The sequence below is a fragment of the Bombina bombina genome, chromosome 3 (assembly GCF_027579735.1).
Source record: "Bombina bombina isolate aBomBom1 chromosome 3, aBomBom1.pri, whole genome shotgun sequence".
In the NCBI taxonomy this organism is placed as follows: domain Eukaryota; kingdom Metazoa; phylum Chordata; class Amphibia; order Anura; family Bombinatoridae; genus Bombina; species Bombina bombina.
The window spans coordinates 1,152,591,997-1,152,609,414 of record NC_069501.1 but is presented as its reverse complement, the minus strand read 5'-3'; the positions used below and the strand labels follow the sequence as shown (position 1 = coordinate 1,152,609,414).

General features: G+C 40.8%; 1 protein-coding gene across 1 annotated transcript in view; it reads left to right on the top strand.

The window, feature by feature from the left end:
- The window catches only part of ATM (ATM serine/threonine kinase), a 925,848-nt gene that overhangs the window by 526,257 nt on the left and 382,173 nt on the right, over positions 1 to 17,418 (top strand). The window contains exon 39 of the mRNA XM_053708547.1: positions 7,421 to 7,579. Coding sequence (XP_053564522.1) covers positions 7,421 to 7,579 — 159 coding nt within the window. The remainder of the gene's footprint in view (positions 1 to 7,420; positions 7,580 to 17,418) is intronic.

The following is a 17,418-nucleotide window of genomic DNA, read 5'->3' as shown; positions in this document are numbered from 1 at the left end:
GGGTTAATAAATATAACATAGGGGTCGGCGATGTTAGGGCAGCAGATTAGGGGTACATAGGGATAACGTAGGTGGCGGCGGTTTACGGAGCGGCAGATTAGGGGTTAAAAGTGTAATGCAGGGGTCAGCGATAGCGGGGGGCGGCAGATTAGGGGTTAATAAGTGTAAGGTTAGGGGTGTTTAGACTCGGGGTACATGTTAGAGTGTTAGGTGCAGACGTAGGAAGTGTTTCCCCATAGGAAACAATGGGGCTGCGTTAAGAGCTGAACGCTGCTTTTTTGCAGGTGTTAGGTTTTTTTTCAGCTCAAACTGCCCCATTGTTTCCTATGGGAGAATCGTGCACGAGCACGTTTTTGATGCCGGCCGCGTCCGTAAGCAACTCTGGTATCGAGAGTTGCATTTGCGGTAAATATGCTCTACGCTCCTTTTTTGGAGCCTAACGCAGCATTTGTTTGAACTCTCGATACCAGAGTTAAATTTATGGTGCGGCCAGAAAAAAACCCGCGGAGCGTTAACAGCCCTTTTACCGCCGAACTCCAAATCTAGGCCTATGTTTTTATGTGCACTAACCCAATACCGCGTTGGACTTACATTGTGAAACCTGAAGTGCGTTGTGCATATTTTGCATTCCAATGTTCTCATAAAAAAAAAACATTTTTTATTATTAAATATATATTTCTATGTATATCTGATAATGTTAATGCCAAATATATAGCAATACAACTATATATACAGTTATAGGTATATACAGATATAGGTATATACAGATATATATAGAAATATTTACAATAATATTAACATTCCTGTATGTGAAGAACATTTTTAATGTGGAATATTAATAACTCCTGTCAGGTTAGCACGCGAGTGATAAGTGTTAGTTATTTTCTTTAAGCTCTCCGTGAAAGTATATGGGTAGAAGTTTTCTCTTTTGCGATATCAGAAGTACTCAATTTAGTGAGCATGGGCTTTGTTTGCGCACAAAAGTTTTACTTTTAACTTGTACTATGTGTGCAAAAAGATTACTTCTAGCAAAGTTTACACTCGAGAGGGAAATAGCGCGCTTCTTGTTATCTAGCCTAAATATCTAATACTAACAGTTGATAGACGTCCTGTCTTAGACATTTAGATATAATTAAGCGGAAATACTTTTCTTTTACAAGATATGACGAGTCCACGGATTTCATCCTTATGGGATTACGCCTCCTGGTCAGCAGGAAGTGGCAAAGAGCACCACAGCAGAGCTGTATATATAGCTCCGATCCTTCCCTCCCACCCCAGTCATTCTCTTTGCCTTTGTTAGTGATAGGAAGAGGTAAAGTGAGGTGTTAGTTTAGATTCTTCAATTAAGAAGTTTTTTTATTTTAAAATGGTGCCAGTGAGTACTATTTTTCTCAGGGAGAAATCGTCCATCACTTATTCCATAAGAGAGTGGAGACATCTTTTTTTCTGCCCTGATGTTGATGATCTTAGCAAACATTATCTAAGATCCTGCTGGTTTCCACAGAGCAGTTGAAGGTAGTGTAAAGAAATATCTTCAGTGTGGAGAACCATGTCATGCTACAAGCAGCATTGAGGTATGTTCAGTCATTTATTTCTGGGGAGACTTGATACATCAGAACAGGCTGACATTATTCCCCATCTGGGGAGGGGTAATCAGTATGCACTATATGTATGAAAATGGTGTACTTGGAATTCCCTGTTATAGTGATAACTTATCAGTATGTCTCACACATGTGTATTCAGTGTGGGCTGACGCTGGAAGATGCGGTTTTCTGCTTAAGGGTTATCGTTGTTATTTTACTATAGCTGGCATGTGAGAGTGCAGTTTTTAAAAAGTTGCGCTTGTTATTCTTGTGTATAGATAGAGGGGCACATGGCTTAACGGTTTATGTTGGGAAGCCGACATGTTTTTTCGGCCCATGCGGGTCTTGGTACGGCTCGAGTTACACCCACGGTGGGCTGGGCCTATTTTCGCGCGATCATACGCGCAGTTCTCATCCGGATCGGCAGTGAGGTTCTGTGCTCCGGTGGGGCCTAAGTTGTCTTTGTATAATGGGAAGAGACGGAGCGCTTCTTAGACAAAATCAGTGTGGTCTGGGGGCAGGTAGGCGCCGCAGCAGAACTGTGGCAAGGTGCAGGGGCCTGGAGTTTTAAAAATTTATAAAAATTTATAAAACTGATAAAATCGATAATTAACATTACCAAACAAGTGTTGCAATATTATTAAGCTAATCTGGGCACATAAGGGCACTGTTTTTGGCCGCAGAGGTTGTTTTGACTTATAACAGAAACATTGTTGCGCTTTTATTATTTAAAGGTGCAGTACGCTTTTTAGTTCAAAGTTTTTTGAGTATATGTTTTGACTTCAGAATCCAATATATCAAGTATAGAACGACTATTATTGCTATTGCTAGTCTGTTTAACATGTCTGAACTTGAGGAAAATACTTGTTCTATGTGTTTAGATGCCATTGTGGAATCCCCTCTTTTTGTCCCTCATGTACTGAAAGGGCCTTACAATGTAAAGAGCAGATTTCCTTTAAGGAAAGTGTGTCTAAGGATGCTTCTCAGTCTGATGAGAATGGGGGTATGCCGCTACTTTCTCCCCAAGTGTCACAACTTTTAACGCCCACCCAAGCGACGCCGGGTTCTTCAACCGCGTCTACTTTACTCTGCAGTATATGGCTGCAGTTATGTCATCTACCCTTACAGAGGTGTTATCTAAGTTGCCTGTGTTACAGGGCAAACGCAGCAGGACAGAAGTCAATTTGAATACTGCGACCTCTGATGTTTTGTTGGCTATTTCCGATGTACCCTCACAGGGAACTGAATTGGGGGTTAGGGAACTTTTGTCTGAGGGGGAACTTTCCGATTCGGGAAGTGTGTTACCTCAGATGGACTCGGACGTCATGTCCTTTAGATTTAAGCTTGAACACCTCCGCCTGTTACTTCGGGAGGTTTTAGCGACTCTAGATGACTCTATTGTGGTACCACCAGAGAAATTGTGTAAGATGGACAAATACTTAGAGGTGCCTGCTTACTCTGTTTTTCCGGTTTCTAAGAGAATTTCGAAAATTATTACGCGGGAATGGGAAAGACCGGGTATCCCGATCTCACCTTCTCCTAATTTTAAGAAAATGTATCCCATATCTGACACTGTTCGGGACTCTTCGCAAACATTCCCTAAGGTGGAGGGAGCTATATTTACCCTGGCTAAGCGTACAACTATACCGATTGAGGACAGTTGTGCTTTCAAAGACCCTATGGATAAGAAATTAGAGGGTCTTCTAAAGAAGTTATTTATTCATCAGGGTTTCCTTTTACAACCGACGGCCTGCATTGTACCAGTTACCACTGCGGTGGCCTTCTGGTTTGATGCCTTAGAAGAGTCTCTTAAGACTGAGACTCCTCTAGAGGAAATTTTGGATAGAATTAAGGCTCTTAAGCTGGCTAATTCTTTTATTACTAATGCCGCCTTTCAGATTGCCAAATTGGCGGCTAAGAATGCCATATTTGCCATTTTAGCGCATAGAGCGTTATGGTTAAAATCTTGGTCTGCTGATGTGTCCTCTAAGTCAAAGCTTTTGGCTATTCCTTTCAAAGGGAAAACCCTATTCGGGCCCGACTTGAAAGAAATAATTTCTGACATTACGGGAGGTAAGGGTCATCTCCTACTTCAGGATAAAGCAGCTAAACTGAGGGGTAAAGAAAATAATTTTCGTTCCTTTCGGAATTTCAAAGGCGTTCCTGCTTCTTCTTCCGCTAAACAGGAAGGAAAATTTGCTCAAACCAAGTCTATCTGGAGACCCAACCAGGCTTGGAACAAAGGTAAACAACCCAAGAAGCCCACTGCTGCTCCCAAGACAGCATGATGGGGCGGCCCCCGATCCGGGACCAGATCTAGTAGGGGCAGACTTTCTCTCTTTACCCAGGCTTGGATAAGAGACGTTTAGGACCCCTGGACACTGGAAATCGTGTCTCAAGGGTATCAACTGGAATTCAAAAATTCTCTCCCAAGGGGCAGGTTTCTTCTTTCACGATTGTCTGTAGACCAGATAAAAAGAGAGGCGTTCTTACCTTGTGTAAAAGACCTCTCTATTATGGGAGTAATCTGTCCCGTTCCAATACTGGAACAGGGGCAGGGGTTTTACTCAAATCTTTTTGTGGTTCCCAAAAAAGAGGGAACGTTCAGACCCATTTTAGATCTCAAGAGTCTAAACAAGTTTCTCAGTGTCCCATCCTTCAAGATGGAGACTATTCGAACAATTCTACCACTGATCCAGGAGGGTCAATATATGACTACCGTGGACTTGAAGGATGCATATCTTCATATTCCTATCCACAAGGTTCATCATCAGTTCCTAAGGTTTGCCTTCCTGGACAAACATTTTCAGTTTGTGGATCTTCCCTTCGGGTTGGCCACAGCACCCAGGATCTTCACGAAGGTTCTAGGGTCCCTTCTGGCGGTTCTCAGGCCGCTGGGTATTGCAGTGGCGCCTTATCTAGACGATATTCTGATCCAGGCGTCGTCTTACCATCTGACAAAATCTCATACAGACATGGTTCTGTCCTTTCTGAGGACTCACGGGTGGAAAGTGAATCTAGAAAAGAGTTCATTAATTCCACAGACCAGGGTTCCCTTTTTGGGAACTCTAATAGATTCCATATCCATGAGAATTTTCTTGACAGAGGACAGAAAGTTAAAGATTCTGAATACATGCCGAGCCCTTCAGTCCAATCCTCGGCCATCAGTGGCTCAGTGCATGGAGGTGATTGGATTGATGGTGGCGGCAATGGACATCATACCGTTTGCTCATTTTCATCTCAGACCGCTACAACTGAGCATGCTTAGGCAGTGGAATGGAGATTATGCAAATTTTTCTCCTCAGATAGATCTGGATCAGGAGACAAGAGACTCTCTTCTTTGGTGGTTGTAGTCGGATCATCTGTCCCAGGGGACGTGCTTCCGCAGACCCTCATGGGTGATAGTGACAACGGACACCAGTCTACTAGGTTGGGGTGCAATCTGGAATTCCCTGAAGGCTCAGGGTGTGTGGACTCGGTCGGAGTTTCTACTTCCAATCAATATTCTGGAATTGAGAGCAATATTCAATGCGCTTCAGTCTTGGCCTCAGTTGGCTTCGGCCAAATTCATCCGTTTTCAGTCGGACAACATCACGACTGTGGTTTACATCAATCATCAGGGAGGAACAAGTAGTTCCTTAGCGATGACAGAAGTATCCAAGATAATTTGATGGGCGGAGGCTCACTCTTGTTATCTGTCAGCAATCTACATCCCAGGAGTGGACAACTGGGAAGCAGACTTTTTAAGCAGACAGATGTTTCATCCGGGGGAGTGGGAACTCCATCCGGAGGTCTTTGCCACTCTGATTCTAAGATGGGGCAGACCGGAATTGGATCTGATGGCGTCTCGTCAGAATGCCAAGCTCCCAAGATACGGATCCAGGTCAAGGGATCCTCAGGCCGAACTGATAGATGCCTTGGCCGTTCAACCTAACTTATGTGTTTCCACCATTTGCTCTCCTTCCCCGGGTGATTGCACGGATCAAACAGGAGAGGGCTTCGGTAATTCTAATCGCGCCTGCGTGGCCTCGCAGGACTTGGTATGCCGATGTGGTGGACATGTCCTCTCTGCCACCGTGGAAACTTCCATTGAGGCAGGACCTTCTCATTCAGGGACCCTTCCATCATCCAAATCTAGTTTCTCTGCAACTAACTGCTTGGAGATTGAACGCTTGATTTTATCTAAGCGGGGGTTCTCTGATTCGGTCATTGATACTTTGATTCAGGCACGTAAGCCTGTCACTAGAAAGATCTACCATAAGATATGGCGTAAATATCTTTATTGGTACGAATCCAAGGGCTACTCATGGAGTAGGGTTAGGATTCACAGGATTTTATCTTTTCTCCAAGAAGGATTGGAGAAGGGGTTATCAGCAAGTTCCTTAAAGGGACAAATTTCTGCTTTGTCAATTTTACTACACAAGCATTTGGCAGATGTTCCAGACGTTCAGTCTTTTTGTCAGGCTCTTACTAGAATCAAGTCTGTGTTTAGACCAATTGCTCCACCCTGGAGTTTGAATTTAGTTCTTAATGTTCTTCAAGGTGTTCCATTTGAACCCATGCATTCCATAGATATTAAGTTGTTATCTTGGAAGGTCGCTATTTCTTCTGCTCGTAGAGTTTCCGAGCTTTCAGCGTTACAATATGACTCTCCTTATCTTATTTTCCATTCTGATAAGGTGGTTTTACGAACCAAACCTGGTTTTCTTCCTAAGGTTGTTTCTACTAAGAATATTAATCAGGAAATTGTTGTTCCTTCATTGTGTCCTAATCCTTCTTCTAAGAAGGAGCGTTTGTTGCATAACTTGGACGTGGTCCGTGCCCTGAAGTTTTACCTGCAGGCGACTAAAGATTTTCGTCAATCATCTTCTTTATATATTGTTTTTTCTGGAAAGCTTAGGGTAAGAAAGCTACGGCTACCTCTCTTTCTTTTTGGCTGAAGAGTATCATCCGTCTGGCATATGAGACTCCTGGACAGCAGCCTCCTGAAACAATTACGGCTCATTCCACTAGGGCTGTGGCTTCCTCATGGGCATTTAAAAAGGATGCTTCTGTTGAACAGATTTGCAAGGCTGCAACTTGGTCGTCTCTTCACACTTTTTCCAAATTTTATACTTTTGCTTCATCTGAGACTGGTTTTGGGAGAAAGGTTCTTCAAGCAGTGGTGCCTTCCATTTAGGTTCCTGTCTGGTCCCTCCCTTTCATCCGTGTCCTATAGCTTTGGTATTGTATCCGTGGACTCGTCATATCTTGTAAAAGAGAAGGAAATTTATGCTTACCTGATAAATTTATTTCTTTTACGATATGACGAGTCCAAGGCCCACCCTGTCATTTCTAAGACAGGTATTTACTTATTTTTTGTTACACTTCAGTCATCTCTGCACCTTTGGCTTTTCCTTTCTCTTCCCAACTTCGGTCGAATGACTGGAGTGGGAGGGAAGTGAGGAGCTATATATACAGCTCTGCTGTGGTGCTCTTTGCCACTTCCTGCTGACCAGGAGGAGTAATCCCATAAGTAAGGATGAAATCCGTGGACTCGTCATATCGTAAAAGAAATAAATTTATCAGGTAAGCATAAATTCCCTTTTTTTCTAAGTTGGTAATTAGGTTTATCAATTTAAAGTGCACTGTATTTAAATCTACTTGATGCAATAATTTTACTGGGGAAAACTCTTCTTTCCAAGGTGTAATGTATTGCTATTGTAAGTCATATGTGTAATCATGGTTTGTTATACAGCTGTACAGTATGAATAAGTATAGCTGCTGTGTCTTGTATTTCATTTACTGTGTGTGTGTACTTGATCAATATAAACATTACCATTTTGATTCTCATTTAGACCAGTAGCAGGAACAGCATTTGATGACAATTTTTGGCTGGATTTAAACTACCTTGAAGTGGCTATGGCAGTGCAATCCTGTGCGGGCCATTTCACTGCTCTACTATATGCTGAAATATACGCTGACAAGCTCCGGCTGGATGCTGAACAGCGCAAAAGGTACGTGATTCCTTGAATGTCACGTGTAGAATGTTAAATCTACAGGTTACGTGCTGCAAGTACTTATGCCATGAAAAGTTAAATAAAACGGGTAAAGGGTATACTTTAAACTTTCATACATGATTGTAATGGATTATTTGCTGTAGCCTAATTTGATCAGTTTAATCGTTTGCTTACAGTCTTCTCCAGTCACCCACCGCAAATTTTTTTTTTTTTTTTTTTTTTTTTTTTTTTTAAAGAGGTGATGTTTTCATCTGGTATCCAATAACCATGCTAGTCATACGACACTCAATAGGATTTGTTTTTTATTAAGTTATTGTATACAAGGTAGAAACATGTCAGGATTTACCTCTCAGTCATATACATTATCATATGCAGGTACTGTCCCTTTAAGAATCACTGCTCTACATTCCTGTCTCCACCCTATTTAAGGATCACCTTTTGCACTCATTCTTTGCTTAGTATTGAAGTACCACTACAATAGCCAAGCCTCCTATTGTCTGAACGCTGTTCATTCAATTTTGCTGCAATCCTGTTACTTATTCAAGATTAACCTTTTTATCTGCTTGAACTCCTTTCTGCTGACAACCACTTGTTATTGGGACTGCTTGTAACATCTACTTCCAATCTACTCCTAAAGTTTTCAAGCTGTTTGTTCACCGGTATAGTGCCGCTCCATTCATCTGTCTCATCGCTGCTACGGAGCTCCGCCACGACCGCGGTGACGTCACACGCCAGCTGCTCTGCCGCTCAGCATACTGCTCTAACCCGCACTTGAGAAAACACTGTGAGTTATCTAAAACCTTGCATAGTGCCTTAAAACTAATGTTATCTAAACTACGGTTACTTACATTAAGCAGTCTTATCCTCCTCTGTGCTCCGTTATTAAGTTGGCTCTCTCTCAAATTCAGTATTTACCGTTACCTGCTGTTTCTCATTCCTCCATACTTACCATTTCTTGCTGATTCCTAATTATCATTATATGTGTCCTCCATATTACCATATCTTACATGTAAGAGTTTATATTAACAAGTTACCCCTTTTCTAAGGATATATGGTTTATGTCTTCCCTGCAGACTGCTGCGCATCCACTTTTATCCGCCTGCCATAGGGTTAACATTACTATACACATCCTTACACTAATTACAGCCTGCTGATACATGAAACCTGCCTTCACATACCGTGTGACTATTGTGGTTTTCAGTATCTTCTTGCTACAAACATTTATTTGCATATTATTACTTATTCCCCATCTCAGCAGTTGTGATTCAGTCTTCTTACTTAAAATACTGTGTCTTCGGGGCGGAGCCGGAACGCCGTCTAAGATGGCCGCACCTAAGTGAGCTCCTTAAAGTGGTGAGAAGTAAGGCACATTTTCTACATGCCTAGACCTGCTTTTCGACGAAATAAAGGTGGCAGCAGACTAATCGCCACTCACTCTGCACATCGATACCTTCCGATGTCCTGAACTCTTAGCGGCACAGCCGCGCGATCTGCGGCCTACACGGAGAAAGCCTGAGTTCTCTGCAGCCCGTGACACGCCAGCATCTGTAGCTGGGAAGAGATACTCCACACGGGATATTACCGCCAACAGCAGAAAACGTTAGAATACTTGGCTCAACAAGGTAAACATCAGCTTTTCGTCACTAAATCACAATGGCATATAATGCAGATTACATACCGAGAGGGCTATGCACAAAGAAGTTCCAAAGTAATCAAGATCTGCCTACCTATCTAATAAGGGAAAGTTGTATGAAAGAGTTTGTTGTTAAAGAGCTACCATCCGGGTGCATTTCAAGCCAAAATTACACATGCATACCACAGACTGTTATACCAGGCCATAAAATAACGGTTATGCACAAAACTATATGATAGTTTCTTTTTATATATATCGCCACGTGGGCCTAAAGCAACAGCAATCTAAGGCAGCCATTGCAGCACAATAACGGTTCACATAATCTTTTCAGTGTACTACACTAATCTCAACTTATCACCACACTCTATGGGTCTAAGTAAAACAGTTATATAGAAGGAAACTGCTGTTTTTTGTCCAGCATTATATCAAAGCATCACACATCTATATTCTCTGCCCAATCTGAGATGGCAACAAGAAGATTAGGTAAACAGGACAAAAACAACAAAACCACTACCAATAACGTTAATACTTTTTTCAAACCTATTGATAAACAAAGAAACACTGAAGAAACATCAGATTTAATTACAGATAAATTGCAAGAAGACAGTTGCACTATGTCCCAGACCGCTGACAAAATGGGAGACTCTGGTAATGAGGGCCCAATTACATATAAAGCAATGGAAACCCTTATAAATCAGGTGAAGTCATGTACAGGTATACCCCGCTCATACAGCGGGTTAGGGACCGGAGCCCCGCTGTAAAGTGAAAACCGCCTTAAAGTGAAACAAGGCAGTTTTAGCTTTCTTTCCACTTGCCAGTGTGTTTAAAAACTTTAAAACATGTTTGAACTAGCATATATTAGGGGTGCAATAGGGCTAAGTTTCGTTTAACACTATCACAGCACAGAATTCAATAAATACTGTACTTGTAAAATAGTGACAATTACTGTAGTAAAATTTGCCAAACTATAGCACTGAGACACAGATTGCACTGTAAAGCTGTAAACAGAGTGAACTGCGCATAACAAAATAGTGCCAGTCACTTTTCTCGCAAACTCACAATGATTACAGCACTATTTCATAATCCTTGGAGGCTGTATTAGCGAATCGCTGTAAAGTGAAGCGCTGTAAAGTGAGGTATACCTGTATAAAGGAAGAGTGTGCGGATCTTAAAAAAGAGATCACAGATCTAGGATACAGAGTAGACACTCTGGAAGGAGACAGGGATGACATGTCAGCAGAACTGCATAGTATGTCTAACAAAATGCGCTCTCAACAAAAGCAGATTTCTGAACTAGAAGTCAAACTAGACGAAATTGAAAATAGGACTCGTCGAAATAATATAAGGATTAAGGGGATACCTGAAGCGGTCCTGGGCCCACATCTAAGAAATTATCTTGACGGCTTATTCAAATCTCTATTAGAGCAAGAACATCCTGATTTACCATCGTTACAAATGGAAAGAGCCCACCGTTCATTAAAACCAAGACCACCAGATACCAGCCCCCCAGGGATGTTGTCATCTGCTTTACAAAATATCAAGAGAAGGAACTCATCCTACAACAAGCACGCAAGCAACAAAACTTCCAATACCAAGGAGCTACAATAAAGTTTTTTGCCGACTTATCTATATTGACCCTGCAGAAAAGAAGGGAATTTACCATCCTGACACAGCACCTCAGGTCCTTAAACATTCCATACAGATGGGGCTTCCCAGTACAAGTCCAAGTGATAAAAAATGGGAAAAAGTATGACTGCAAGTTTCCGATATCAACTTTTTCTGTACCAAACTGGATATCCCATTCCCAACGCACACAGCAAATGACAAGGATCAAGATGAAACAATAGAAAAGAGACGCTCCCCAATCACCAAACATAGAGCATGGAGTGAAGTAACTAAAACCCCACCATCTAAGAAATCTTCTATAAACAGACCCCCAGCTTTCAAAACTTGAAAAATTCTTCACTCAAACTGGGGAGGCATGGATCACCCATTGTCCCAATGGGAACTCTGACTAACTTGCCCCATAAATCGGATGATTCTACAAGTAGATTTTGGTAACTATATTTAACTCTTACAGATGTTTTCTTAGTTGAACTATAAGACTCTCTTTCCTTAGGCAAGCTTGAAATCTGTCAATCTTTCTATATGACCCATATAAGTTTAAAACCTTTTCAGACTGCCACCATCAGTATCCCTTAGATATAGAATTAGCTATATCTTAGAGCACTATCTCCTTTGTGAAAGCCACCTTGAAAACGGCCAACCTGTTGATGATGCATCCTAACAATAGTTAAAGTTGCCACCACTCCACCAAGAGACAATAAGAACTTTGAATAAGGTCAAGGCAACGGTTTGGTAAAACACTTTAAGCAAAAGTAGTCAGAGACCTATAGCCAGAAAGGATGGAACAGAAACTCCAAAGAGATGTTATGAACAGTATTTGCCCATCCTTCATGAACTATGAGGAGACCCATGTCTCGCAGTATTATTAGCATTAGTTGGTTAAATTGTCGTTCTATGTTCAGTTACAAACCCTTTATAATGTTTATTGTTTGAAAAGTTAATACATTTAACCCAATTCCAGATCACCTGTTTGAGTAGCCACTTCACTGGTAAGTTTGGGATTGAACCTAGTGGTAAGTTTATTCGCTAACCCCATTGTAATATGATTATATTGATACCTATGGTTGTTTACCAATGTGTTTCATTAACATTGTCTAAGTTCTGATTGTACTACAACAAGTTCAAACGTTTTGATTCTTTCACCTGTAACACACCAGATTTATATTATTTCTGCAGCAAACTTGTACACACTCATTCACACTTAATAGCCTGATGTGTACCCTACATACATTTGATTTCAAGCCACACTGTCCATTAGTCAATATTGCTACGAAGCAAACATTTCCTTTATAGCCTTATCAGACCACTAAGTGTCCCCCATCACACACCCTTTTATCCATTACTGTTTTTTATCCCTCTTTTGATAAGAGATAATCCCTTTGCACTCTTCTCCCTCTGTCCCTATCCCCTTTTCTATCTTTCTAAAACCTTCTACCTTCCCCCTAATCTACTCTCCAATACAGAGTTACTAATTTAGCAACTTTCTTCTAGATAGCTGACCATCGACTACACCCCCTACACGCCAGTAGCCCAATATGCCGGTAACCCAAGCACCTAATAAACTTAATATAGCAACACAAAACGTAAAGGGGTTCCTATCAGCGCAAAAGAGGTCTATCGCATTATATGATTTTCATAAAAAAGACCTTGACATTGTATTCCTTCAGGAAACCCATTTTAGGAAAAGACATGAACCAAATCTCCCATCACGCCATTATGATAAATATTACACCAGTTCCAACACCACAAAGAAAAATGGGGTTTGTATACTATTCAAAAAAGGCCTCCCCTTTGAACTTTTACAAAGTAGACGAGACGAAGAGGGCAGATTCCTGTTGCTTGTGGGTACATGCTACGGCAGACCTCTGACACTCCTTAACCTTTATGCCCCGAACCGCCCCAGACCGGTCTTTTTTAGGAAAGTGATGAACATGGTACTAGATATAGCGAAAGGGCCTATAGTAATTGCAGGAGATCTAAATTTCCCGATAGACCCGTCAGTAGATGTATCCTCAGGGAAATCTTACATGCCAACCAAGATGATCAAAGCAAACTGGCAGGCACTACAAACCATACCAACCTTTGATGTTTGGCGTCTGTCACACGGCTCAACAAGAGATTATACATTTTTCTCACACCCGCAAAAAATATACACTAGACTGGATTATATACTAGTGGATCAGACATCCTTGCGGCTGTTGATAGACGCCAAGATTTCCCAAACACCCTGGTCAGATCACGCTATGGTGATAAGCTCGTTTGCCTGGCCCCAGAAAACTGGCGTAAGGAACACTTGGAAATTAAACAATACTGTCTTCACAGATCCCATAATGCTTCAGTCGATGATAGAGAAAACCTCTCTGTTCTTCGACATAAACGTCCCACAAGACACTAACCACACCAATAATTGGGAAACATACAAATGTTATATCAGGGGGGAGATAATCAAATTAATGTCTAAACACCGTAGACAGCAGGAATCGGTCTATAAATCCCTTACCATTTCGCTTAACAAAGCTGAGAAAGATCATCAAGCACACCCTTCCTCAGAGGACCTATTAACTAAATTAAACAATGCCAGAGAATCCATAAATCATTATCTCAACAAAAATGCACATAGACGAGCACTTGCATTAAACGCCAAATATTTCGCAGAGGGCAACAAAGCCGGTAAACTTCTAGCTAGGTCACTTAAAAGAAATCATACAAATCCTTCATTAGATCTGTCAAAGATGAAAACAAATGTGAACAGGTTAAGAGCGAAGATATCGCAAATACCTTCTCTCAATATTATAGCAAATTATACAACTTAGAGATAAATAGATCCCCTACCAGACAAGACCAAATTAATAACTACTTAACGAAACTAGACCTACCATCTTTATCAGAGACGGATAAATCAGACCTAGACATCCCCATTACGATTCAAGAATTACAAGATACTATTAAACAACTTGCTCCTGAGAAAGCACCAGGTCCTGATGGGTTCACCCCGAAATTTTACAAAATGCTTTCGCCACAAATTTGCCCACATTTAGTACAACTCTTTAACACCATTGATAAAGGATCCCCCTTCTCAAGCCACATGCTAGAAGCAAATATAACAGTCATCCCCAAACCAGGAAAAGACCCCACCCACACAACAAATTACAGACCAATTTCATTGCTAAATATTGATATCAAATTATACGCGAAAATACTGGCCAACAGGTTAAAGCGCTTCCTTCCAGGACTAATACATGCTGACCAGGTGGGTTTTATACCCTCACGTGAAGCTAAAGACAATACCACCAGACTGTTACATATTATACATTACTCCTCGATAGATCAAACACCCCTTATCTTATTATCAACAGATGCCGAGAAGGCTTTTGACAGGGTAGACTGGCAATTCTTGTGGTCTGCCCTGTACAAATTCGGTCTTCCAAAACATTTTGTAGAGAAAATCCAGGCAATATACACTGACCCTAATGCAAGAGTCGTAGTTAATAACACAGTTTCACAAAGTTTCCAAATACGTAATGGCACGCGCCAGGGTTGTCCCCTCTCTCTCCTGCTCTTTGCGCTTTCAGTAGAGGTTTTAGCAGCACAAGTAAGAGCTTCCTCAAAAGTTAAAGGCGTAGAAATGGGTCATATTAATACTAAGTGTCTACTATACGCTGACGACATACTATTTACTCTGACAGACCCCAACAACTCCCTTCACGAGCTTGTGGAAATCCTGGTGGAGTACAAAAAAATTTCTAACTTTTCAATAAATATGGGGAAATCTATGATTATGCCCCTGAGGTTAAATTCAGAAGACGACCAATTTATCAAATCACAAACATTATTTCCCACAACAAATCAGATCACATACTTAGGGCTAGTTATTAAACCTACTATTAATGACACTATTGATACCAACTATAAAGCCTTAAAACAGAAGATAGAAATTGAATTAAACACATGGCATAAGAAAGGGCACTTAACACTGTTAGGCAGGGTCAACGCAATTAAGATGTCCACACTTCCGAAGATTCTATATATATTACAAACATTGATACTTATACCTTCTACCTCATATCTAATAAATCTCCAAAAGCAGATCATTAACTTTATCTGGTCCTACTCAAAACCGAGGATCTCTTCGCATACTTTGTACCTCTCTAAACAACAAGGAGGTCTGGGCATACCACATCTATTGAATTATTATAAAGCAGTACACTTATCGCGCATTATTACATGGAATCAATTAATTGATCCTAAAATTTGGGTATCAATGTATGCTCAACAATTATTAGACACTAACATACGTGACATTTGCTGGATCCCTGCCAAATTCCGCCCAAAAGAAATCTGTCAAAATATCTTTATTACAGAATCACTCCATATATGGGATACCCTTCTAGGCACATATAATCAGATTTCGACCCCCTTTTCTCCACTCACTCCCATCTTAAACAGTAAACTTTTCCCAGGACTCCAGATTACAAAACCTGCCACTAAAGATGGAATAACTTCATATATACTACATGTAAGTTTTGATGACAAAGACTGGGAGAAATGCTTCACCGCCATTAAGAAGTCCTCTATATCAGCCAATATCGTAGAAACTAACTATAAACTAATATCTAGGTGGTATTTAACACCTACACGCTTACATAGAATTTACCCCTCAGTATCCCCTAAATGTTGGAGACTATGCGATGACCATGCCACATTATCGCATATTTGGTGGCATTGTACATTGATTAGACCATTCTGGGAACAAGTAGAGCAGCACATTTCTAAAAAACTAAATCATAATATTAATCTGGATCCTCAGATGATCCTACTAAACTATCTACCTAACCTTAAATGTCAATACAAGAATTCGCTACTCCAAATACTATTAAATAGTGCGAAAAGGCTAATACCACGCCTATGGAAAAAAAATAAGGTCCCCACTTTTCAGCAATGGATAGATGAGGTACAACACGTACTCTCTTTAGAGGAGATGTATCATAACTATTATTCCAAAAAAGAACATTTCCTCAATATACTTTTGCTCTGGCAAATAGACTGATTACTACATTTCTTAATTTACTTATAAATGACACATTACCATACGAAGACACTATCGTAGAAGATCCCCCCCCTTCCCCCAAACCTTCCTTCCATTCTTCTTCTCCCCTCTGTACTTCCCTTCTGTTTTATTATACTGTATGTTTTGGGTAATACATTCTGAAAATTATTGGATTCCACATGGCTATGCATAGCCTAATGTTATGTTGTTAATTCTAATAATCTGTTATTTACATACTGAACTATTCTAGATGAGAAATATTTTGTCTGTTTACTTGCATCTTGTCCATTATGTTATTCCACCAATAAAAATTATTGAATTTAAAAGAAGCGCATTGTAGACCATATAGTAATAAATACAGTTCCCATGAAAATACTGTGTCTTCATTCTAGATTTCTTAACCAGTGTGACAGAATACTAAGCCTTAAAAACATGGATCCAGCTGAGATTAACACTCACATGCAGGCATTAACTCAAAGGGTAGATTTACTCACTAATGGTCTCAATGCATTAAAAGTGGAAAATGATAACCTTAAGGCATACATTAGGGATGTGGTAGACAAAAGAACACCTATTTATGAACCCCAGGTTAGCCCCCCTGATTGTTTCCATGGAGACAGGACTCTCTATAGAGAGTTTAAAAATGCATGCCTACTGATGTTTGCTTTACGACCTCATACCTACCCAAACGATAGGATTAGAGTACTCACGACCATATCCTACCTTAGAGGTGAACCCCGTACATGGGCAAACACTTACTTTGAGGATAATGAACAGATATTAAACTCTTTGGATAATTTTTTCACCGCAATGGGTCAATTGTATGAGGATCCATACAAACAGCTTACAGCTGAAAACGCCATGCGGAGTCTTAGACAAAAGAAGAGAGTAGTCGAAGACTACATCACAGAATTTAAAAAATGGGCTAAAGACTCAGAATGGAACAATCTATCCCTTAGGAACCAGTTCAGACTGGGTCTCTCTGAGGGAATAAAGGATGAGTTGTCCCGTACAGATATACCAAATACTTTAGAAGAGTTCATGTCCCTCAGTATCACGATAGATAGGCGCCTCAGGGAGAGGTACCATGAAAAGTCAGGGCATGACACTAACCCTAAGAAACCACCTTACACTCCTCATCCCTCCTCACTACACAAAAGCACCTCTGAACCCATGGACATAGCCTTCATCAAAGGTCCTCTCTCTCCACAAGAAAAGCTCAGCCGACGTTCCAATAACCTATGCCTATACTGCGCCTCAGAGGAGCACACTGTTAGAGACTGTCCATCTCTTCTGAAACAAACCAAGGGTAAGACCTTAACAGAATACTATTGCTGTACTACTCAACAGAATTCAGTTGCTTACATAAAAATCCCTCTTTTGTTACAGTGGGAATAACTACGTCTGCACGCCACCGCGATTATTGACTCCGGTGCTACAGCATCCTATATTGATAAGGAATTTACCACTGTAAATAAAATACCACTCATGCAGAAACAGTCTCCTATTTTCTTAAGAGGGATAGATGGG